Genomic DNA, 24,691 nt, shown 5'->3' with positions numbered 1-24,691 from the left:
TCACACGCTTTTGGACTTAACAGACAAAATACGACTTTCGTATGACTTCAACATTGCCGCCATCGTTTTATTTTACATACACTAAAATGGTAAAAAAAACAATTACTGTTTATAAAAATATTCTGAAATAGAGTTAGAGCCGGATAAATCTCACGAATTGTTTCGATGTAAAGATGAAAATATAAATTCTATTTTGTGAAAACATAAATTCTATTTTTAGAAAACACGTATAATAGGAGGTATCGAAAAATTTTATGCTTTACAACTTGATGGGAATTTGTTAATATAAAAGAGGTGAAGGAACACCTTCTATTCTAAAAAATAAAATAAAATAAAAAGAATATATTTTGTGTTTCATATACTTTTTTTTTTTCATTTTTCCATTCATCTCTTAATATCATTAACACTTCAAATTACAACGCTTTGTTATATGACTAAGATCTACAATCATCAAATAGGAATATAAAATTTGAAAATAAAACAGTAAAAACTGAAAAATTTTGAAGAAATTAAAAAAATGAAAATAAAATCTTTGTTTAAAATAAAGTTAATAAAATAGAAATAAACTAAAAATATTTTAAAATATAGCATGTGGATTAAAATTGAAACAACAATTCTTTCTACATCAAAATATTTTAAAAATAAATGTTATTTTATTAAAAATAAAAGTCAAAATTAATTAGTAAAAATTAGTAGATAGATATGCGTTCAAGAGTATGGATTAAAAATGTTGAAATTTGTAAAGATAAATAAAAAAAAAAGAAGTAAAATGAAAGGTGGTAAAATTCATTAATTTGATGTTACATTTAAGACGGTTTAATCTAATCAATAAACAATTATAAATTAATTTATTTTTAAGTAAATATAAAGATAAACAATTAAGTCATTACACATTTTATTAATTTGGAATCCTATATGGCAACACCAAAAAAAAATCTGCCTGCTAACTATAATCAATATCATTTATTAACCATTGATTTCCTTCTTCGATTACCATAACATTATGAGTCATAAATAGTAAAGGCTCATAATTTCATCACTGCAAAGAAATACAATGAATTATTTAATTTAAAGTAATATATTCTATTAATAACAAATATAATTTAAAAATATCTCTTTCTGATTTTTGTTGAATTTTCTTTTTTCTAATTCGAATTTTCAAGAGTAGGAGCTCAATTTTTTCTAGTTCACTATTATAAACATAACTGTCCAAATTTAGAACTTCAAGCTTCAATTTTTATTTTTGCAATACAATTATAAATAGAATAATAAATTAAAAAAAAAAGAAGAATTGATCCCACCCACCATGTCACCAACAAGGCATTGATGAGAATCTAAAATTGTCTTAGGTGAAAAGTATCTTTCCTTTGGATGCTTTCGTTCACCAATATTCTGACAGGTTTTAGCTTTCCCTAACAACATATTTGGGTTTTAACATATATAATTAATCTAGGTCCAAGATTGACCTAGAAGCTTCCATTTATGTCAAACCCTAATTTTTTTAATAATATATATATAAATTTTTTAATATAAGGATTAGCCCTTAAACAATTGAATGATACTTTATTAATCTCCAAACTTTACCTTTTAATTTATTGAGAAGACAGCAAGTTGGAGACAGTCCAAAGAATTTTTATATGTTGGTGTGGTGGAAATGGCAAGAGAAGTTGCTTCTAAAGTAGCCACTTGTCATTTTTAGGTTAAATGGATTTAAGAATTTGTTATTATTTTATTTTTAGATGTTTGAACTAATTAAATGGGTTTACTTCTACATGCAATGCATTTTAAAAAGTTGAAATTTGCAGATTTGATTGATGAGCTGCACAAGTTGGCCAGCAAATCATGAAAGAAAGATTTCATACATATATATATATATAACTATAGTTCATATAGAAATGATTTTTTTTTTTTAAGCATTGACATGAGTTTTAATTCTTATATGAAAGATATTAAACTTAAAATTTTATTAGAATAGTCAAATACATTAACAATAACTATACCTTTTATATTATTTAAATATAAAATTTAATAATTAATTATATATAATAGGTTTGTTAAGAATCAACCAAGCATTGATTAAGTAGAATTGAAATAAGTAACTCTTGGTCAAAAGGTCTTTTTATTATGTAATTAATGCCCTAAATTCTCGCTCAGTATTAAGTCTCCACATTCTCGCTCTCGGCATTTATTTCATTATTCCTTACTTAAAATAACCAGAAATACTATAAAGATATTTATTTAGTTTCAAATAATATATTTATTTGAGCACATTATCATTTATCAAATTCTCTCACTCATAAATTTTTCTACTTCTGTCAATTAATATATTTATTGAAAAATGCAATGTACCGAAATGATATGATTAGTTATACAGCAAGACTCGCTCTCCATTTGACTCATCAAAATGATAAAAAATTTTATCGTCGAATTTATTACATCTTTAACAGAGATTAGAAAAAACGACTGATTGAGGCAAGAGAAGGTGTGGGGATATATATATATATATGGGATGTGATAAAGAGAATCTAGAAAGACATAAATAAGCAAAAAGGAGAGGAAAGTGAAGCATATGTGCTAGAGCCACTCAACTATTGCATGCTTTATTTAAGCCAAGGAAAGATACCCATGTGATATTTTATGAATTGAAGGTTGATATTAGTTATCCAACTCTGATTCCAAGTCAAGAAAAAAGCTTTAATATACGAATATCTTCATAAGGACAAGGAAAGATTGCCAGTTTCCATGGATGTCCGATCAATATCTCGGATTTATTCCACCATTATTCATTACGTATATTTGTCCCTATATGTATATATATAATCTCTTCAGTAAAATTAGTTGTTTTGATATCTATCAGCTACTCTAGAGTGTTTAGCTGTTCGGCAAAATTAATTGTTTTGGTATCTGTTACTTATTTTAGATCATTTAGCTGTTTGAGTAATTTTTTATAAAATGCTAAAAAGCTAAACATTGCATGTGTTAACTTTTCATAAAATGTTACTTTAACCTCTAAAAATTAGTTCAAATGCTATGTTACCTCAAAATATAACGCTAAAAGCTACTTAAAACGCTGTTACAGATAATAATAAATTGAGTTGAAGTACATCATTTACGTGAGGTTAAACTCTAATTAGCTAATAAAATTGAAAGTTATATTCATTTACTAATTCAAAAAAAAAAAAAAAAAAGATGAAGCTAATGATTGCCATCTATCATTAACTCTACTAAATTTAATTTTCAACAAAATAAAGCAAAACTAATTAACTTTATATATTTTTTGGATTAGTATTCTCTCATATACTGAATTTCTATTTAGAAATACAGCAGAAATTTTTATATCAGAACAATTTTTATAAAATAAGAGGGTCATGTACATATTTAAATATATTGAAATTGAAATTAAGATCAGAGAAAGATACTAAATATAAATTAGAAATATCAGTAGAAATAAATTGCATCTCTAAATGAACTTTATTTAAAAGACCAAATTCTGAAATTTGAAATCATTATTATTGAAGTGCTTTATCTAAATACTACCTCAATATTAGCATGAAGACATGCGCGTGTGCATGCACTTATATATATACTCTTATTTTCATATTCTCTAACCAATTAGATCACATCTAATTATTAAACAATAATTAATTGTTATTCGCACATTGAAAAATAGTCTAGTGGTTAAGTATATATATGATTTAATAATAGATTCAAGTTTAAATTCTCTTTTCCATTATTCAATAAAAATTAATTGAAAACTGTTTATCATTTTTTTTCAAGTGAATTATTAATTAACACTTTTGTTTGCACTGAATAATTTTATAAGATTGACTTGATGCATGTGTGGCTTGTACATTGACTGAGGGAGGGGTCAGGAATAGCTCCGCTCCCCTCAGCAAATTTTTTTTTTTTTTTTAAAGTTTACCCTTTAAATTTCTGAAAAATTTTCAATAATTATCCCTTAAACTAATGTACTTTTTAATTTTGTCACTCCTAACTTTTGAAAAAAAAAAAAAATTACCCTCTTTATCTTCAATTTTGGCTCCGTACCGGACATCAAATACTAAGTGAAGACAAGTCATTCTCAAATTTGGGTAACTTGACTGTAAATCAATCCCACTTTTATCATATTCCACGTGTCCGCACTTCATTTGAAGCTTTTAAAAGAAAAGTCACCACTCTCCGCCTACGAAGTAACAACAACTCTTCATTGATCTTTTTGCAAATTTTACTTGGTGTGAGATTCGACATTTCTCAAAAACCATTCTTTGCAGAATGGTTGTAAGTGCTTCGTTTCTTTTCTTTTTCTGTCCACATCATACCGCCTTTCCACTTTTTATATTTTTGGTCTCTTTTACCCCACTTTTGTTAGCTTAAAAGCCCAAGCTCTCATCTCTTTAGATTCCACAACACAAGCACTTACAAAAGAAACTAAAAAATAAAAAGAAAAATACACTAAACTTTTCCTTCTTTCTTGCTTTCTTCCTTTCTTGCTCCTCCATTTTCTTGAATCTAAATACTATGGCTGGAAAAAGAAACCAAATAACCAGCCCTATCGGAAGCCCCTTGTCAGGGAATATCTCTGATAGCTCTTCCAAAGAGCAAGACCGATTTCTCCCTATCGCCAACGTTAGCCGTATCATGAAAAAATCACTTCCTGCAAATGCAAAAATATCCAAAGAAGCTAAAGAAACCGTTCAAGAATGTGTTTCTGAGTTCATAAGCTTCATCACCGGTGAAGCCTCCGATAAGTGTCAAAGAGAAAAAAGAAAGACCATTAATGGCGACGATCTTTTATGGGCTATGACTACACTAGGGTTTGAAAATTATGTGGGTCCGTTAAAGATTTATCTCAACAAATATAGAGAAACTGAAGGAGAGAAAAATTCTATGGCTAGACAAGAAGATCAATCTCCGCTTGCAACTAATGACGAAATTAACAAAGTAAATAGTTCTTTTTCAACTGAGGTTGACTTGCAGACCTTTAATGGCGGATTTTATTCACTTGGGGCGCAAGTAATTACTCCTAAAAGCGGCTATGGATATAACTGAAGGTTTGTTGGGTATGGAGAGAATTTGGTGGTGCAGGTAATTTTCAATATGAATGGCAGCTATTAGAAATATTAATTAATTAATGTATACATATATATATAAATATCCATGTATGAAAATATATTTATGTTTAAGTCCATTTCCTGCCTTTGATCAATTATATATGAGCATATGTGAAAATAGAGAATTTCTATGAAATATTTTTATTTGAGAGATGCGATTTCACTAAATATTTTCCAAGTGTAACGTTATTTCAATTTATGTTGGTGGATTAATAATTTCGCAGCACACACCAGCTTACCTCGCCTTCTTTGTTCTCCACTTTCTCATTTTAGACAAAATAATAATAACAATAATAATATTTCCAATTGCACCAAAATGATATTTGAAAGTGTTTTTTTTTTTTTTTAAGAGTGCCATTATTTCAGAGAACTAATTGTTTACGCCAAAGCAATAACATTTTATACAATATCATTTAACAAAATTGCCCCTTAATGAATTTATCTCTTTTTTCCTCCTTTTTTTTTTTTTATCACCACAGGAACATTAAATTCAGTTTTTAAAAAGAATAAAAAAGAAAGAAAGAACTAAACAATCTAAATAAATTCAATGCTCTGATCACCATCACTCAACAGCAACACCATTTTTTCTGGTCCAAAGCTCTCTCTTATTTCCTAATAACATAACCTTTCTTTATAAATACCAGGCTCTCATTAAAAAGAGAAAAACAAATTATAAACTTGTTATGTGTTCAGGCCTTGTCTTTTCTTATTCTTTTTATCTTTTCATAAATAAATTGGATTAATATTTGGGAAACATCTCTCTTCTATAAAACAATTGAAGTCTGCAATTTTCTATAAATCCATTTTTAACTTGTCAATTGCGTATTTTTTTATCAGATAAATTCGCTATAGCAAGAACTTTGTGTGAGAACCAAGTATAACAACTGAATTGAAAGCATTCATTTATTTAGATCGTTTAGTTATATCTTTTAATTTTTTTTTCTTTTTAAAAAAATGAATTAATGTTCCTGTGGAGATAAAAAAGAAAGAGAGGAGATAAATTCATTAAGGGGCAATTTGGTCAAGTGATATTGTATAAAATGTTATTGCTCTAGCATTAACGATTAGTGCTCTAGAAATAACACCATCCTTTTTTAACGAGTCTCAATTAAAAAGCATTGAATTGTTTTGAGTCCATCCATGGGTCAAACTAACGAATTTTTTTTTTTTTAAACAGAAGATATTTTTCACTATTCATTAAGAAAAAAAAAAAGATAAAGCTAGAATAATTTTTAAAATTTTTTTGTATTGATTGGTTTGATCCATGGATGAGTGCATACATCAAATTTAGACAAGTATAATATCCTGTTAAAAAAGGGGTGTGAGGGCAGGTGCATTGAGCAAGTTTAGGTGTTGATTAAATGAGTTTAGGACGGATATAGATATTAAATTAATTATTCACTGTGGATTTGGATAAAGGCGTGGGCAAAAGAAAAGATAGATTCAAACGAGACTGGGTGTAGGTTTAAAGTTGTGAATACACCCACTACCCACTAAAATCCAATATTTTAATTTGAAAATATTTAAATAATAAAAATATTTCAAGTGAATATTGAGTTTGACGGAAGCGGCTCATATTTTCATGGATACTCTATGATTCTTCAATCCTTCCCTACTTCAGTCACAAATTTTGGGTTTGATCTAGAAGAAACCTAATTCTGATATACATGGGTCATATTCTCAAATGTTTATCCAATTTCCAGATATTCTGAAGAAACATAAGCATCCCATATAAAATCTGGGCTTGCAAGAGAAATACCTTTGTCGTCGTCCTTGTTTGTTTTTAGGTAGATCAAGGCACTTTAACCTTAAACTTCTTGCATAAGGCCACACTTGTTCACTTTGAGGAGCATCCATAACAATCCTCTGCTAGTAGAAAAGTTGTGACGGATAGTACTAAACTTCTTGCACGTTCCTATGTTGTTGTTATTCAAATTTTATGCAAGCTATGCATGGGATGCTCGTAAACTACTAAAAACCGTTTAAATTGCCCGAACTATATCTAAAATGGTAGGTTTGAAAAAGTTAGCGATTAAGTTTAATTTGGCTTAATTTCATTCAAGGTTGTTTCTGAAATATAGACACCGTCACACTTTCATCTTCCGAATTCAATTTGTAATGGTAAAATTCTTAACACTAAAGTCACTTTTATCTAATTATTGGTGAAGAGATGCCGGAAGATTGACATGGAATGTCCAGCTCAACATTTTTATGTTTTAAAATCCACGTAGTCTCAATAAAACCAGAATTTCTCTTAGAAGCTCTTTCTCTCTCATGTCCCAAAATTACATAAAACTTAAAAAATGGAACTATCTGTTTGGTTTATTAGTTCCACTGAAGGCAATAAATAGAACATCGAATACACCTAACATTATATATTCATTTCAATGATGCTAAAAGTTATATTGTGTTATGTATTTAGCGTTACTCATATTTAACGTTACTTGTTAAAAATAATTTTCTTGTTTTTTATTAATTACCTATTATTTTTCAATATCATTATTTATTTATAATCACTTTGAAATTTGATAATATAAGTAGTTATTAAGTTTAACCATTTTCAGTATATATTAATCAACTTTAGATAATTAATTAATTTTGATAGATGGAAAAGTTAATAATATATTAATAAATATATCTCATATTAAAGTAAGGTTGCAATAAGAAAAATACATGCAAATTCACTTTCCTAACTGAAATAACTAATTTTTCTTAATTCTTGTGAATATAAAGTGCTATTAATCGGGACAGAGGAATTTAAATTGATTACCTTGTTGTAAATCATAATAATAAAATAAAGCTAAATTTGGCCATGAACTTAGGAATAATATTCAATTTGTCCAAAAATCACTTTTTCATATAATTTATCTCCTGAACTTACACCAAAAGGATAAAAAGTCTGATTTTACTGAAAAGAAAATAAATATTTAATTTAAATCAATTTTAATTAAAAAATAATCAAATATTTAATTGAGATGAAATACAATTAAGAAATAACTAAATAAAAAATAATAAATATTTAAACCAAATATTTTAATTCTGCAATTTTTAAATCAATGATAGTCACTATAATTTTTTTATAATTATTATTATATTTTTAAATATTTTTTTGAACTTCTTAAATAATTTTTATTATATAACAATATTAAAAGTTATTTTTTTAAAATTGAATTTTTCACTTTTTTTAGTGCATATGTAGGAGAAAAATTGTAAAACAAATAATGTTTAAACAGATTGAATATTGCCCCCGAAGTTGGGGGCAAATTAAACTTTATTCCTTAATAATACTAATACCTCAGTTACATAATATTTGCCACATTTGAAATCACGTTGTTTAAGAAAATCATTAAATTTGTCTAAACTACAATAAATTATTGAGTAAATTGACTATATTATCTTTAATTTAATACTAATTTTTAAAAAAACTATTAAATTGAAATAATAATTATTAGTCATATATAAAAAGTAAATATGGAAAAAAGTATTTATTACATCTTTAAACCGCGCTTTTACTACTACGAATCAAAGAATTCTCTATTGATATAGAGTCTATTTTTATGACATGTGTTACATATACCTTCTATAGTAGGTCACAATGAATTTGTTTTGTTTTGTTTTTTTTCTTTTTTTTTTTTTAAACTGTAAAGATAAATTAACTATAAAATTATGTTTTCAATTCACCTAAATTAAAGTTTATGATACTGTATAGACTTCTTATACAATTTAAATTCTTAATTAATAAACACTAAAATTATAAAATTTTATATATACATTAAGTAATATTTTATTTATAAAAATTATATAAATAATTTAACATAAGAACAAGGTTTCAAGTTAAATTTACAGTTTACAATCTAGAAACTTGCGTAATTGGACATTTTAAATTAAATAAAAATTAAAATGAATATTTTCATGGATAATATATAATATGGATTTTAAAAAATATATAGATTAATTTATAATAAAAAAAACTAAAATTAATTAAAATACAAATTAAAAGTAATAATTATTATTTATATTCCTTTATTTAGAGTTAAAATAAATTAAATAAGATTAAGTAAAAAAGAACAATAGTATATAAAATATATGAAATTTGACTGCAATAATTGTAAAAATCAGTTTAAAGAAGAAAGATCTTCATAAATTTCTAATAGTAATGACATTTTCTTTTGCTTGATAACTAATATATGTTTTTAAATCAAATAGATGCGACCTTACTAGGCATATTAAAAATATATGAAATAAAATTTAATTATATACATTAGAAAAATTAGTTATTATTAAATAAAATTGGAGAAAAAAATTAAATCAAGCATTTGAGTTATGTAATTTTATTTTCTTAATTAAAAAAACGTATAGAAAAATAATAAAATGTCGTATATATATAATATGTTTTCTTTTAAATAAATTCATTATTAATATTTTAATAATGAAATAGTAAATTATTATTTATTAAGATGGTAAACAATTTATTTGAGTCAATAAATTTATCATTAGATAATTATTTATTTTATTTTTATAATTATGTTAAAAAGAGTATTTTTTATTCAAATTAAAAAATTACATTAAATAGCTTATTTTGTAAGCTACTTTATAGGAATAAGTTATTTAGTAAGTTTGAATTTAACATTTAAATTTAAGTATTTCAAATTTAACGGTGAAAAGAAGATTCTGCATTCATATAGACAGTTTGAATTTTTTGGCCGTAGTTTTATCCTGAAATCACGCGAAATATTACGGAACAAATTATTTTTTTCTCAAATTTAATAAATATTATGTAAATTATTATAATATAAATAAATAAATAGATATTAATAATTACCTACGACCGTTGTCTGTTGGGTGTTGACGCTTTGTTTCCGTTGCAGTCAGGAAACCAACCCACCAGATTGCTCATCAACTCCTCTGTATCTATCATTTGATTTTCAAAATCAGGTTCTCCTCCCTTTCCTCTCCTATATTCTATGGGCACCCCTTCTCCTTCTGCTTTCGCCGCCAATTCAAGAATCCAATACCACTGCCGATTCGATTCCGGAGGATGAGTCTCCTCCGGCAATCTCGAAACCTCTTGAGGACGATAGCCTAAATATGACCCATCGCAAGAAGAAGAAGAAGAAGAAGAAAGCTTATGAAGGCGTTTTTCTATGATATCTCATCATCTTCTTCTCCTTCTACACGGAGAAGTACTAGCATGACTTATAAACGCAGAAACCCTAAGGTGTTGATAGCTCCGGTTAGGCGTGGTGGCCGCTTCGGGAATAGCGATATGGAGGGCCGCTGCTCTCCCTCTCGAATGTCTTTTGCTGCTATTGTTGCCCAGGTTCGTTGAAAGTTTCAATTTTTGGTATAATATAAGCAAATTATATTGCGCTTTTAAAGTTCTTAGTTGCTTTTTTTTTTTTTTTTTCTGGGCAAAGTTTGGATTTTTTATGTTGCCTGTAACTAGAATTTTGTTGCCATGTTACATGTTTCTTTTTTATTTGCTTGAGACAAAGATTTTTTGTATTAATTGTTGGGTGTTTGGTTCAAAATTGATCTTGCTAATTGTTTAGTCAAAGTTCTGTTTTTGGACGAGGCATTGTTTATGCTTCTTCCTGGTATGTGTATTTTATCGATTAAATATTTTGAAATTTGGATGTGGTGTGGATATATTTTCAACTAAGTTTTAAATGCTAACGAGTGTTTGTCTCATTGTATGTTCTTTATGTGTTCTTGACGTTATGTGGTAGTTTAAAATGGAACTGCAAATTCGAAGAGAGACTACAAAAATTGGTAATTAGCTTATAAAATATTGTCTAATTAATTTGGCGATTACTACTGCCACATTTAGTTGGTATCATGGCAACTAATGTGTGGTGAGTGATGATCCTGAAGCTCTTGGAAGGGAAATGCATGAATAAACATTTAGTTATTAAAAATATGTATAGTTGTGAAGACATAGATATAAATTACCGTGTACTAATATTTGAAGCAATCCCTTAATTCTATGCCTAACATAGAAATTTTGTTGCATATTCTCATTGAATAATATGTAATTGCATGCTTTTAGTTGAAGTCCACATAGAGGCAGGTGCATTAAATTTTTATTTTTCCTGACAAATAAATATTCTTTTACATATGTTCATGTTTTTCATGAATGCATCATTTTATTTGACTAAAAAATGAAATATATGCCGACATATGTCTTTCTATTTATACATTTAAATATGAAATCCTGGCTAGGAATAATGCTCAAAAATTTCCTCTACACAATAATTAGATTTGTAACACTGTGACCATTTTAGCTTCTTAGGAATCCTTCAGAAACAATTTTATTTTTATGTTGACTTCTAAAAGTGTATGTATATGTGTTGTGCGTCCTTTGGATTGCCATTTATTCCATTGGTTGATATTGTGCATGGTTGCTTTCTGAATCTAGGTCCTGGAGAGGAAAGATACGGCAGGCATGGAGATTGCTGTTGATCATCTTTCAAAGGTACATATTTTTAATCCTCTTACCAGATTAAGTTGGATTTCTATATGTTCTCTTTCAAATGGACTTATGCAATTGTTACCATGGGTTTTTTTTATCTATTCATATTTCTTCACTTGGAATATGGGAAAAAAATATTTCACTATTGGACAATCCAATGGATTTTCTCTCTTTTTGTTCTCAGAAAGACATTGATATCAGGTATTGAAATCAATCAGCACGGAAAATTGGATTTCATCTTAAGCAAATTTGAAATATTGTATGTATATTGTGAGAATTGGTCAGTTTCGTATTTTGTTTGAATATGAAAATTGGATTTAATTTTGAGCAAGTTAGAAATAATGAGCATTAACAATAACATTATTTGTATCTGCATTTGCAGATCTGTGCTTCAGCTGTCAGAGAATCTTTAGCCAATGTAAGCCCTGCTTTAACTGCTGACTTATCCATGGACTCTGGTTTTTCAAGTTAAGCTTCTTCATAAGTTCTTATCAAAATCAAACAGACTTAGAATGCTAATATGATATAAATGGCTATGTTTCTTATTGCCTATGTTTCAACAGGTCTTTGGTGATGAATTTTATTTTTTTGCAATGAGCTTTGAGAAATCATTTGGAAGCACATTGAGGACTCTTCGATTGATTAATGAAGCTTCCATCAATAAGAAAGCATATCACTTAAGCCACGTAAACGTAGAAAACTCTGATTCATACATGAATCTCAACGCTAGAGTTAGTTGTGCAAGTAGCTCTGACATCAAAGATTGTCAATCAGAAACTGAATTGCCCTCCAGTTCAGTTAAGAACCAAACGCAGATAGCTGAAGTAGTAGAAGAAAGCATGCCTTGTTCGAGTCAAGAACTTGCCCCGCATGGGCAATTAAACTGGCAGGTTTCTGTACCAAGCTCACTCGGTCCAGTAATCAATCAACTCAGTAGTATTGAGAAATCTCTCATGGAGCAAACTACTCGTTCTAATGACCTGAAGGCTTTAGAGATTGGTCTTACAATGAGAAAATTGAAGTTGAAGGAGGCCCAGCTGGCTCTTAGTGTTGATTCAAATCATCTTGAGAGAACAAAACTAGCAATGGGCATATCAAGGCAATCCTTTAAAGCTGAAAAGTTCAAGAATCAATTAGAAGACAAGGCATGCTGATCTGCTTAAGAATTGCATAGACTGTCTTGTTGCTGGTTTGTTCATCATGTCTGCCTGCCTTTTGTATGGTGCCTACGTGTTTTCATACCAAAGGATTACTGACGCTACTGCATCCTGCAGTCCTTCAGTTGAGGTAAGGACCACCAGTATTGTGGTCTAGTGATTTAGATTCTATATGTTCTTTATAAGACTATTTTCTCCGAAATTACAGAGGTTCTATAGAGAAAATGTTATGAGGACATTATAATGTCCCTGGACCTTTAGTGGTAAAGTTGAAGATGGACTACTACTGACTTACTTTATAGTCTTACTACAAATGTGCAATAAATACCGAATTGGATTTCTAGGGAATTTTGGTATTTCTTTTCATCTGGGAAGGCACTGCCACATGCCTCTGACGGGGCGCCTTGAATTTTACCTTGATGTATGATTTTATTAAGTTCTCTCTTTTACAACGACAACAATAACAACCAAGCCCTTGTTCCAAACTAGTTTTCTTTTGTTACTTGAAAATAAATTCCATACAGATATAATCTAAATCTACAGCAGGATGGAAATTCTCTTTCTTTTTAATATTGGTATTGGTTTTAACTCCTTATGTAATTAGAGATGTCAAAAAATTGTCATGTCACACCTTTGAATTTTCCTTGCTATATTTGTCTAGCTTTTTTTTTTTTCAGTTATATGAAATGCTTATAAAATTTGTTTCTCTAATCTGATTCAGGAGTCCAAATCTTGGTGGATCCCAAAGCCATTTTCATCTGTCAACTCAGGGCTGCACACTCTCAGGTGTCATGTACAGGTCATGAGCCGAATGCTATTTGGCATCTTAATAATCCTTGTCGTTGCTTATTTGCTGCTTCAACGTCATCAGCTTCACGTCAAATAATGCCAGTAACTTTCATACTGTTACTGTTAGGCACTGCCTGTGGTTTTGCTGGCAAATTTTGTGTTGATACTTTGGGAGGAAGTGGATTGATGTGGCTGATATATTGGGAAACTATGTGCTTGCTGCACTTCTTCTCAAATGTTTGTACCTCAATATTGTTTTGTGTACTTCATGGGCCTCTCACGGTCTCTCAAGGGATGAAATCCAGCACAATGTGTCCATACTGGTTCCGGCGAATGCTTTTTTATTCCATTGTGCTCTTGTTTCTTCCGTTATGCTGCGGTCTATTGCCTTTGCTGGTCCTGGTGAATGGAAAAATCATTTCTTGCTGCTTGCGACAGATTTATTCGTCACAGATAATTGAGCGAAGATTTTTTAAGCCAAAAAGCTCCATTGTTGCTACAGCTGGGTAAGTTTATCAATATTTTGTATTTAACTTATCCTGTCCAGTGTGGCCATAGATAATTATGCAGGAAGCATGTTTTCTGAGTTCTTTCCATTTACTCAGATTCCAATTTGGAGTCTTTTTGTTTTGTGTTGTATTGTTAATTATCACATTGAGGTATCAAGTATCATGTAATTTCTCAACCAATGCTTCTGTACAATGTTTTTTAGATGAAATGAGAAGGGCCTTGCCAAGTTGCCTTATTATTCTGTATCCCTTGGAAGAACTAGCTCTCTAGTGAGTTGGGGACTTGTTTCAGACAATGATTAACTTTTTAATAATATTTGAAGGTGGCACTTGATGGGTTTGAGTCAAGTCACTTTGGATTTGGGTCATTTCGAGTTTGAGTCATCTTTTGGGTGGTTTTGGAATGGTTCATCTCAGGTTGCGGTTTGGTTGGGTTATGCATTAGTTTGATCTACAAAATCCTGTGTGTTAAAGTCAAGTTTGCAGGATTTTGATTGGGTAGGATCTCCTACGACAGTAGCTTATTTGAGAATATAGCATGCTTTATTATTCATCCTCGATTTAACATTTCTTCATAATAGATTTAAATTTAAATAAAATGATTTCTAATTGAATTTAAATATTAATTCTTGAATTTTTGATAATATCTCTTCTTTATTAAATTCTAATATTGAAATATGGTTTTTTTATTGAATTTTGTGAATTCAATTCTATAGAACTGGATATATCTAATTCAAATTTTACTAAAATTAATAAAATTTGTAAATGAAATCCACAAAATTGACCATTAAAATATTTATTGGTAAAATTACTCTTGTTGCTATAAACTCAAATATTTTTTTTTTTTTGTTTATTTTCTTTGAAAAATTCTAAACTATAATAATGTTTTTTTTTTAAATCCAACAATGAAGTTAATTTATATTTATATTTTTTTTTCCTTTTTTTCTTGAAAAATTTCAAACTAGTAATGACTTTTTTTTTTTTTTAATCCAGTGATAACGTTAGTTATTATTATTATTATTATTATTATTATGAAACTATAAAACTGATCATCAACGATTGCTTTTGAATGCAATTAAAAATGATAGTAACATTCTTAATATTTTTTTTAGTTTCCAAATTAATTACTTTAATCAACAAAATTTTTTATATCAATTAAAATAATTATTTGATGAATGTTACTGATATAATTAATTAATTAACATTTTAATATTAGTGTACTTATTTATATGAAATTTATTATTTATATTTTAATAAAAATATGATAAGTTATTATATTGTACATAATAAATATAATTGATGTTTGTTATTTATTTTTGTTAAATTAGTATGTCAAGGGTTATTATAAGAAATAAAGACAAATGAATATTCATTTAAGAATTTATTCTAAACATATTCTATGGAATTCAATTGAATTCTTTATTTTCAATTGTAGCATACCAAGCATAATAAATTCATTTACAAATGAATTTTAGAACTATGATCCATTCGTTGCAAACGAGCTGTTAGTTATATGTTAATTCAACTAGGATTGTAATTAAGTTTAAATATTCAAACTTTTAATGTCAATTATAAAATATTAACTTTTAAGATTTTATTTGAATATGTAAGTTTAAATATTAGTTCTTTAATAATGTCATAAATTATGAGATTGGTCTTTCCTAACTTAAAAGAATCCAAATACTATGTTCAAACTCTATTTGGCATGTAACCCATATAAATTTAAAAGAAAATCAAAAATTATATAAATTTTAATATATAATCATGAACATAAAGTCCAGCATTTAATGTGTAATTCTCTACTTATGTCTAATTTACTATAAAAAAAAAAAAAAAAAGAGACTTTCCATGTTTAAAATAGCCAAAAAAAAACTTTTTCTTTTTATATATTTAATTGCTAAGTATGACATAACAGTCAAGGATCGTCAGGAATTGAATTTCATCTTCACCCTTCTTTAATTTGTAACCTCTTTTTTTTTTTTTTTTTTTTTTTTTTTTTTTTAATCATAATTTGTAACCTTTTTTAAGGATATTAAATTTCTTAAGAAAAGTAATAGATAAATATTACCAATCAAATATAGAAAATCAACTTGTAGTTTGAAAAGTATTAATTTTATAAAAACAACATATATACCGTTCCAACTAAATATAAAAAAATCATTATGCACTTAACAACTCTGTAAGTTTGAAATTCATCCTCGTCCCAACCCCTTTAATTTGTAACCTCGTTGAAAAATTTATTTTTTATACAAGTAGAGGCAATCAAATAGAAAGGAATAATTACTATATAATCTCTAGGTTTTTGGTCAAATACAATATCACAGACTTCAATTTTTAAAATTATATTACTTAGTCCCTATATTACGATTTTGTTAAACTATAAGGTCTAGTAGTTAGTTTTTGCAAAAAAATTGTAAAATGTCAAAAAAGCCCTTAGGGATCATTACTTAATAGGAATTAGATAGTGTAAAATTATAAAAAATTGAGGCTATTACTATTGTTTTTTTTTTTTTTTTTGAAGTTAAAATGGGAAAATTTTATTACGAAATCAAAAATCAAGTAGAACAGGAGGTGGTACAGAATTCCAAACCCCCAAGCCTGCTTCGGAATGTGTTCCAACTGCTAACGTATGTGCAGCTACATTCGCAGACCTATAAACAAAATTACATTTTACGACTGGTATCTCAGACAAAAGAGATTTGCAGTCCTGAATTATCAAACCAAAAGCAGACGAGTCATTTGTAGTATCATCGTTGATGGCATTTGCAACTGACTGAGAATCGGTTTCCAATAAAATATAATTCCATCCGTGATCCTTGATCCAGCTCAAAGCTTCTCTCACGGCTATGGCCTCAGCCACCTTAGCAGTAAAAAAACCCGGAAATCTCCACGCTTTGCCAGCAATAAACTCAGAGGTTGAATTCCTAACTACTATGCCAATACCCACATAACCAGAAGCCACTCCAGTTGAAGCATCCGTGTTCACTTTTAACCAGTTAAACGGGGGTGGACTCCATGTACGATTTGAGTTTGCTGGAGAAGGAACTACCAAACCATGAAGCTTAGCTTCCTTCCATGCGTGCCAAACACCCGAAGCTAGTAAAATTACTGCCCCTGGATTCCTGCTTTTTTGACGCCATACCATATCATTTCTAGTTGTCCATAATGCCCAACACACCATAGAAACATAACTCAAATTCTCCAAAGTCAATGAGTTGGAGGCTTGCTGAAACCACTCCCCAAAAGATATAGCCGAAGACCACCGAAATCCAAGATGGGAAAGAGTCCAAACCTGTCTTGAAAAAGGGCAGTTGACAAGAATATGAAGATTAGTTTCAGAATCTCCAAGACATAGAGGGCAAATATCGTGAATGTCCACCTTCCGAGAGCATAAATTCCTCCTACAAGGTAGAACATCACATACTGCACGCCAAATGAAATTTGTAACTTTGGGTGGGATCTTCATCTTCCACAGCTGAGTCCAACTTATAGTAGACATAAATTGTGACGCAAGAGGATTATGTAGGAGTAATCTGTAAGCACTCTTGACTGTGTATGTACCTTTTGTGTCAAATTTCCAGCAAAACCGGTCATCTCCCATGTGATTACTTAAAGGAATAGAGAGGATACAAGTAACATCTCTTGCATTGAATAATCGTCGAAGCCGCTCAACATCCCATCTTCGTTGTACAATAAGATCCGAAACCAGGAAAACATTACTATTGTGTGGTCGAGGAGTGGAGATAAAAGAACACTCTTCGACAGGCAACCAAGGAGAATCCCAAATAGATATGTTGGAACCACTACCAACCCGCAAATATAATCCCCTTTGAATCAAACTCTTAGACCCCCAAATGCTTCGCCAAACATAGCTCGGATTGGAGCCTAGATTAGCTTCCAGAAAACTACAAGTCGGAAAATACTTTGCTTTCAACACACGTGCAGCCAATGAATCTGGGTTTACCATGAGATTCCAGCCCTGTTTACCTAGAAGAGCTATGTTAAATTCATGAATTTTCCGAAATCCTAGCCCTCCGAACACCTTCGGGATGGCCATTTTGTTCCAAGCAAGCCAGTGAATTCCCTGAGAGTAGTTCCGCCCACTGCCCCACCAAAACCGATTCATGATACGTTCCAGTTCCGTACATAAAGTCTTGGGTAACAAGAAAAGACTCATAAGGTAATTAGGTAAAGCATGAAGAACCGTTTTTAACAAAATTTCTCTTCCCGCACGGGAGAGAGACTTTAGCTCCCATGAGTTTAAACGCTTCCACATTCGGTCCTTAATGTAATTAAAAACCTCCTTCCGATTCCGACCCATGTGAGACGGTAAACCCAAGTAAGTGCCTAAAGTATCCTTTTCCGTAACCTGAAGTAGGGAACATATTTGATTTCTGGAGTGCCGAGGGGTATTAGCGCTGAAAGTAATGGAAGACTTATTTAAATTGATCTGTTGCCCTGATTCTGCCTCATACATAGCCAAAATATGTTTGAGAGATTGTGATTCTTGAACCGAAGCCTTCAAAAACACCAAACTGTCATCAGCGAAAAACAGATGAGAAATTAACGGTCCTCTCCGACAAACTCGAAAACCACTCAAATTGCCATTCTGAATAGACATCTGAATTATATTGGATAAGCCTTCAGCACAGATGATGAATAAATACGGGGATAAAGGGTCACCCTGTCGCAAACCTCGAGTGGGGATAATGGGTCCAAGCTCTCTATTATTCCGCAAAATCCAGTACTTAACCGAAGTTAGAGTAGACATGATAAGATTAATCCATAGAGCATGAAACCCCAACTTAGTTAACATTTGACGAAGAAAGGACCACTCCATTCTGTCATATGCTTTACTGATGTCCATTTTGACAGCTGCAGAAAAATTAGAACCCCTAGTCGTCCTATGAAATGCATGTAAAGCTTCAAAAGCAACAATACAATTATCCTGAATATTCCTACCCGCAACAAAGGCACTCTGGCTTTCCGAAATCAGACGCGGAAGAATAGTGCGAAGACGATTTGCGAGCATCTTAGTAATGACTTTTAACAGAACATTGCAAAGAGCAATCGGTCTCAAATCAGTCATAGATTCAGGGGATGATTTCTTAGGAATCAAAACCAAACCAGTCACATTCAGATAATCAGGGATAGACCTGCTGTGAATTATCTCAATACAGTATAGAGCAATATCATTACCTATAATGTCCCAGTAGCCTTGGTAGAAGCCAGGATTGAACCCGTCAAGTCCCGGGGCTTTGTCGGCCTTCATATCAAACACTGCTGCCCGAACATCTTCAATTGAGTAAGGAGCTAACAAGAACTCTTTGCTTCGTCGTGATAACAGGCTGAGTAAAATCGGAAACCAACGTAGAGGTGCAATTTTGGGAAGCAAACATATTTGTAAAATAACGAACCATGAGATCCTCTAACCGGAATTCAAGTGACACCAGTTACCAGATTCGTCTCTCAAAGAAGAAATTCGATTCTGTTGCTGACGGGCTGAAGCTCTTCGATGAAAGAAACGGGTATTAGCATCACCTTCCCGCAACCAGAACTCTTTAGCACGTTGTTTCCAAAAAATTTCTTTAAAATGTAATAAAAAAATAATATTACAATTAAAATAGAAAAATTAATATATAATTGACAACTCTGCAGGTTTGAACGTTAATCCCACCCCTTAATTTGTCACATCATTAAAAAAATATTAAATTTTTTATAAAAGTAAGAGAAATATTATAATCAAATATAGAAAATATATTTATTGAATAAAATATATTAATTTTTTATTGAAGTAATAGATAAATATTGTTATCAGATATAGAAAATTCAACGTGTTCTTAACAACTCTGAATAAGAATAAATTATATAAATTAATTATCTATAAATTTACCATAAGCATCACGTTATATTTAATAATAAAAAATTCATCAAATAGTTCCACTATTCATTCCACAAAGTCCAAAGCGATAATAAATATAAGGCTCTGTTTATATTTCAGGCTATGATTTATTTTTAAAAAATATTTTTCACTATTTATTTTCTATTGATCGATTAAAATATTGAAAATTAGTGTAAAAAATTGTTTATACCGATATTCAAAAACAAATTATTGATAGTCATTTCAAAGAAAAATAATTTTATACTCTATAAGAGAGAGACATTTGTTTTTTCTTTCTTTTTTTTTTTTTTTGAATAGTAACCAACTAGTTTTAATGAAAGGAAAGCACACAAAAACAATTGATTTATAAATCTGCAGCTATCATTGAAAATATTTTACTTAATAGTCATATTTTTATTAATCAATTTTTAATAAGTGAAGTTTCAGGTAATTTCCTGCGGTCCTTATCATTCAGATCACGCTTTCACTGAACTCAAATAAGATTAGTTGCTTTACTACAAAACTAACTATGAATTACCGCTTTATCCCTAAATCTTTAAATGAGATCTTGAATCCAACTTCTCACTCTACAGACAAAGTAAAACTGAAAATAAACAAATGTAAAAAATATGTAGCTTTCTTTGTTTCCTTAAAAATAATGTCTTCCAAAATATTTTTCAGATAACTCATTTCTTTTTTCTTATTTTTATTTGATTGTAACATTAAAAATTATTCTAAAATTTTTTCGATAATAAGATTATAAAAATCTTTATTTATTATCAAATATGAAAAAAGAATCATAAAAAGGATAAATCTTAGCAGTCAAGGATGACGGGCAGTGATAGTGACTAATAGTAACCATTAACAGGTGGACATTTTATTCCCTTTATACAGAGAAAACAGAATTTGCACAAAGATTAATGACATAATTTAACTGAATATTTTATTTAATTTCTTACTAATTTGTTCCTCGAACATCATGAAATTTATCAATATCAAACCCTCACAAACTTTCCCTTAAGAAAATAAAGATTTACTTCAACCGAGAAAAAGCACGGTTCGAAACATGGTAACTATGAACGTGAAGAGAACATAAATCTAAAATATTCAACTAATCAATTATTCATTTTGTTTCTTAAATATTACTTTTGGTCATACAAAAATCTAATGACATGGTATTAGAACAGAGATTTTCAAGAGATACCTAAGTAACTAAGACAAACTTGAGTGACAGGGAAATTTCACTACCTGCGACTCAACAAGACACTGAAAATTTAAGACTTAAACAATGCATCTTACAAATGCCTCCCTATTGTAATGAGGGACTCAACTGCTTACCTAAAAATTCTCCAACTACTACGAGTATACATCTTTCTACTAAGATACCTAAACTTTGACAAAGAAAAACCGCGGGGCACCAGAGGCACGCCTTCCAACTTCCTCATGGGTGAAAAAAATCTTCAAATCCGACAGCCAAAGCAAAGCCTGAGGAATCTCTTGGTCAATACTGTCCTCCGTGAGTCAAGTCATAGAACCTCATGAGCCTTCCCGTAGTACCTGTTTATGAATGGAGCCTGCAAAGCCAACATACCTATTAACATATGGAATAACTTTCTAAAAGTACTTGTATAGAAAATGTGCAAGTAGGCATTCTACCCAGATTTATTTATGAATTCTTTGCTTACGAAGTCCGATAACACTAAGTAATTCTAAAATGAAGGCTAAACATACTAGGAAAATACTACACTCTTGTATTTCTTTTGTCCACCTTGCTATCTTTGCAACAACCCCTAATAGATTGTCAACCCAAGTTTAGAGAATTGACTGTGAACAAGGGTAACATAAAGCAAACATGCACATTTTCCAATGAAGATTCAAGACAATCCCATAAAAGGGAGGGTAACTAGAGTACCAAAATTTAAGGGTAAAAGAATCTAAGACATCAAAAATGTCGACCACAATATATGGCTTGCTCATATCTATACTTCATATATCTCCTTAACATTCTAAAAGCAAATGCCTTTCTTCACAGTTTACCATTACATAATGCACCAATCCTAAATGACTTTGGTTAAAGCAGATGATGGAATTCATGAGAAATGTTGGCATTTTAATAAAAAGAAATGTAATACACTAACAAAGTCATTAGTAAAAACATTAAGCACAAAAAGAGAACTGTAAAATTTCATCAAGAAAGATGATCACTTTCAGTTATTGAAGGAAACAGGAGGATATGTGGGACTTGAAATAGATCCCTGCTTTTCTTTCCCCCATTTTTCTCGCTCCTTTCCTTAGCATTATAGCAATGACAAATTAATTCCATGCACATTTGACTGGATCTCTGATGTATGATTACCACACAAAAATCTAGTGTTGAAGAAAAACTAAATGAATTTCAATCTAAAAAAATTGGCGGCAATAGGCATTTCTTGCACAAAATTATTTCATATGAAAAAATTAGCAATATGAAGCACATGAATGAGTAATTTCCAACATTTCACCTTTACATTTGATATGTCAGGTGTATCTGGTGTTTGCACAGGATAGAACTTGTAAAACCTCATATTTTCATAGGCCTTTTTGGTTTCCTCGCTCATTGCTTCCAAGGTCTTTTTCCTGGATTCCCTTGCCTGCATAAAATGAAAATTAGTTCAAAGCTGGCTTACATATACTCTTACCAACAGTCTTACAAAAGAAAACAACACAATATGTGGGACTGCATAATACCTCACGGTTAGCTTTCTTTGCTTCTCGAACTTTCTCCTTGACAAACTCCTGACAGGTGGGGAACAAGAATTGGGTTCAATATTAGTGAAATCAGAGAACCTACAAAAAAATTGAATACATTAAATAAAATTCACCTTGAAGGCATCCTTTTGATCTGCAGATAATTCCTCTTCCTCAATCAGCTTATCAGTGAACTCCTGCGGGTTGATAGGAAATTTTAGCACAACTTAATTGTTTTCCTTTTATTTGTCATTTCTCCTCTTCAAGATAAGTTGAAAATGGTTTAGAAAGCAGCTTTAACATAATTGGGCACTGGCAAGGTAGAATATATTCACCCTGAATTTTTCAAAATTCACAAATTCAACTAATTCACGTTAGATTTTAAAACAAGTTTGCAGAAAAATACAACATCTCCCTACTAAGATGAGAAAAGATCATCCAATGGCAAAAAGATTCCATAAAACTAAATGGTGGATTATGAACGTCTATACAGGCATCTGCTTAGACCAACCCTGCCACGACATGAAGTACAATCGTAGTTGCACTTCAATACTTTTTATATGGTTGAACGACATAAAGCCTGACAAAGTAACTTTCACGATAGAATCCCTTCAGGTTAAATTAATACAAAACATCAAAAAGTCAATCTTGTACCTCAAGCTCATCTAACTCCCAATCAAATTCACAGAAAACCTGCATGTGCCAAGAAATTAAAATGTCAATTTAGATATTTGTGCAGTGGATATCTGTCAAAAGAAAGCTACCCAAAAAATTCAGATCCAAATCCAAACATTTTGGTTCCCATCAGTTCTATTTAGCATACCGGCTTTGGTTCTGCTGGAAAAATTATCTGGACCTCAGTACTTTGTTCAAGCTCATCCTGCTTAAAGGGGTGATAGAAATCTGTCAAAAAGAAAGAAAGCATGTCATAAACCTGATACAGCATAACTTGCTCAGGCAATAGCATATGCTCGAATACTTGCTTGTTGCTTTTTGCAATTGCCCTTCCAATATTTAGAGCTTAGCAAACCATGAAATCTAGATTTTTAGCTTTACCCTAACAATGGTTTCCCAAAATCAGTTTAAAAAAAATAATAAATAGATGCACTTTTGAAAAGTGACTTAACTTAATCTCAGATGAAGCCTAAGCATAAACGAATGTAACATTGCCCTTAATAACAACCATACCTGGTTCAGATAATTTTTATGTTCATTTTCTGTAAGACAGCAGTTAATGCAAGGAGTTGACATGAAATGCAGCTATCTAAACAAGTGAAAATTGCTTCTAAACTCACATGGCAGGCAGTATTCATATTTCTTAATACGGTCTATCTTCAAATGTCTCAAAGCGGTCCTGCAAGAAAATCATGTGCAGACAGATAATCAAATAAGGAGCACATCCACTGTAATTAAAAGCGCAAACACACCAAGGTGCAAAGGGCTGCTGGAGCCTAGGCACTAGCCTCTAGATGAAAGTGTGCATCCCAGTGAAGGCTAAAAAATTTTAAAAAAAAATTAAAACAAATTATATTTAAGATATCAAAAAAACAAGGGAAAATTAGAAAAACATGGAAAGAAACACAAATAAATCAGAATAAAAAATAGAAAGCAAATAAAGGAAAAGAAATTGACAGAGGCATATCAGAATGGCGTAAAAACTAAACTACAGAAGGTGCATGCTAGATGAAGGAGTGGAGGTTGGATCACAAAGCACATCACTGGTTTTTTTGTTGCATTTTATTTCTTTTATTTATTTATCTATGTAAGAAGATGATAGCTGGACAGCTTTAAATTGAAAGAAAACACTAGGTGACATATTTAGGAAAACAAAAAATAGAAAGGTGCGCCTTTCTTGAGCCTTAGGCGCACGCCTCTACTTAGAGGCGACAGCCTGAGTGAAGTCGCCTGCCTAAGGACTGTTGAGGCACAAGCCCTTGAGCCTTAAGCAAGGCAGGCCTGAGGCGTGCCTTTAATAGGTATGAGCACTTCCAAATGCACATCATGTTATCAGTGCCAAAGAGCTTTCTCAACAACTCGTTCTGAAC

General features: G+C 30.5%; 1 protein-coding gene and 2 pseudogenes across 1 annotated transcript; 2 read left to right on the top strand and 1 right to left on the bottom strand.

Moving 5' to 3' along the window:
• The first annotated feature begins 4,391 nt into the window (after nucleotides 1-4,391).
• On the top strand, nucleotides 4,392-5,209 carry LOC149491782 (nuclear transcription factor Y subunit B-1 pseudogene; annotated as a pseudogene).
• Nucleotides 5,210-9,929: 4,720 nt separating this feature from the next.
• LOC149491781 (protein CPR-5-like) lies at nucleotides 9,930-14,277 on the top strand (annotated as a pseudogene).
• Nucleotides 14,278-21,018: 6,741 nt separating this feature from the next.
• Nucleotides 21,019-24,011, bottom strand: LOC149491780 (protein HEAT INTOLERANT 4-like; the record flags this gene model as incomplete). Its single annotated transcript, XM_089717046.1, has 7 exons — nucleotides 21,019-21,493; nucleotides 22,421-22,549; nucleotides 22,647-22,694; nucleotides 22,781-22,843; nucleotides 23,301-23,339; nucleotides 23,470-23,549; nucleotides 23,942-24,011. Coding segments are annotated over 7 exons (477 nt in total), but the record flags the coding sequence as incomplete, so codon positions are not given.
• Between the last annotated feature and the right edge of the window lie 680 nt (nucleotides 24,012-24,691).

Source organism: Jatropha curcas, unplaced genomic scaffold (assembly GCF_041381405.1).
Source record: "Jatropha curcas cultivar XTBG-Jc1 unplaced genomic scaffold, XTBG_Jcur_1.0 HiC_scaffold_610_pilon, whole genome shotgun sequence".
NCBI lineage: Eukaryota > Viridiplantae > Streptophyta > Magnoliopsida > Malpighiales > Euphorbiaceae > Jatropha > Jatropha curcas.
The sequence above is the reverse complement of the archived record's forward strand: the minus strand, read 5'-3'. Positions and strand labels throughout refer to the sequence as shown.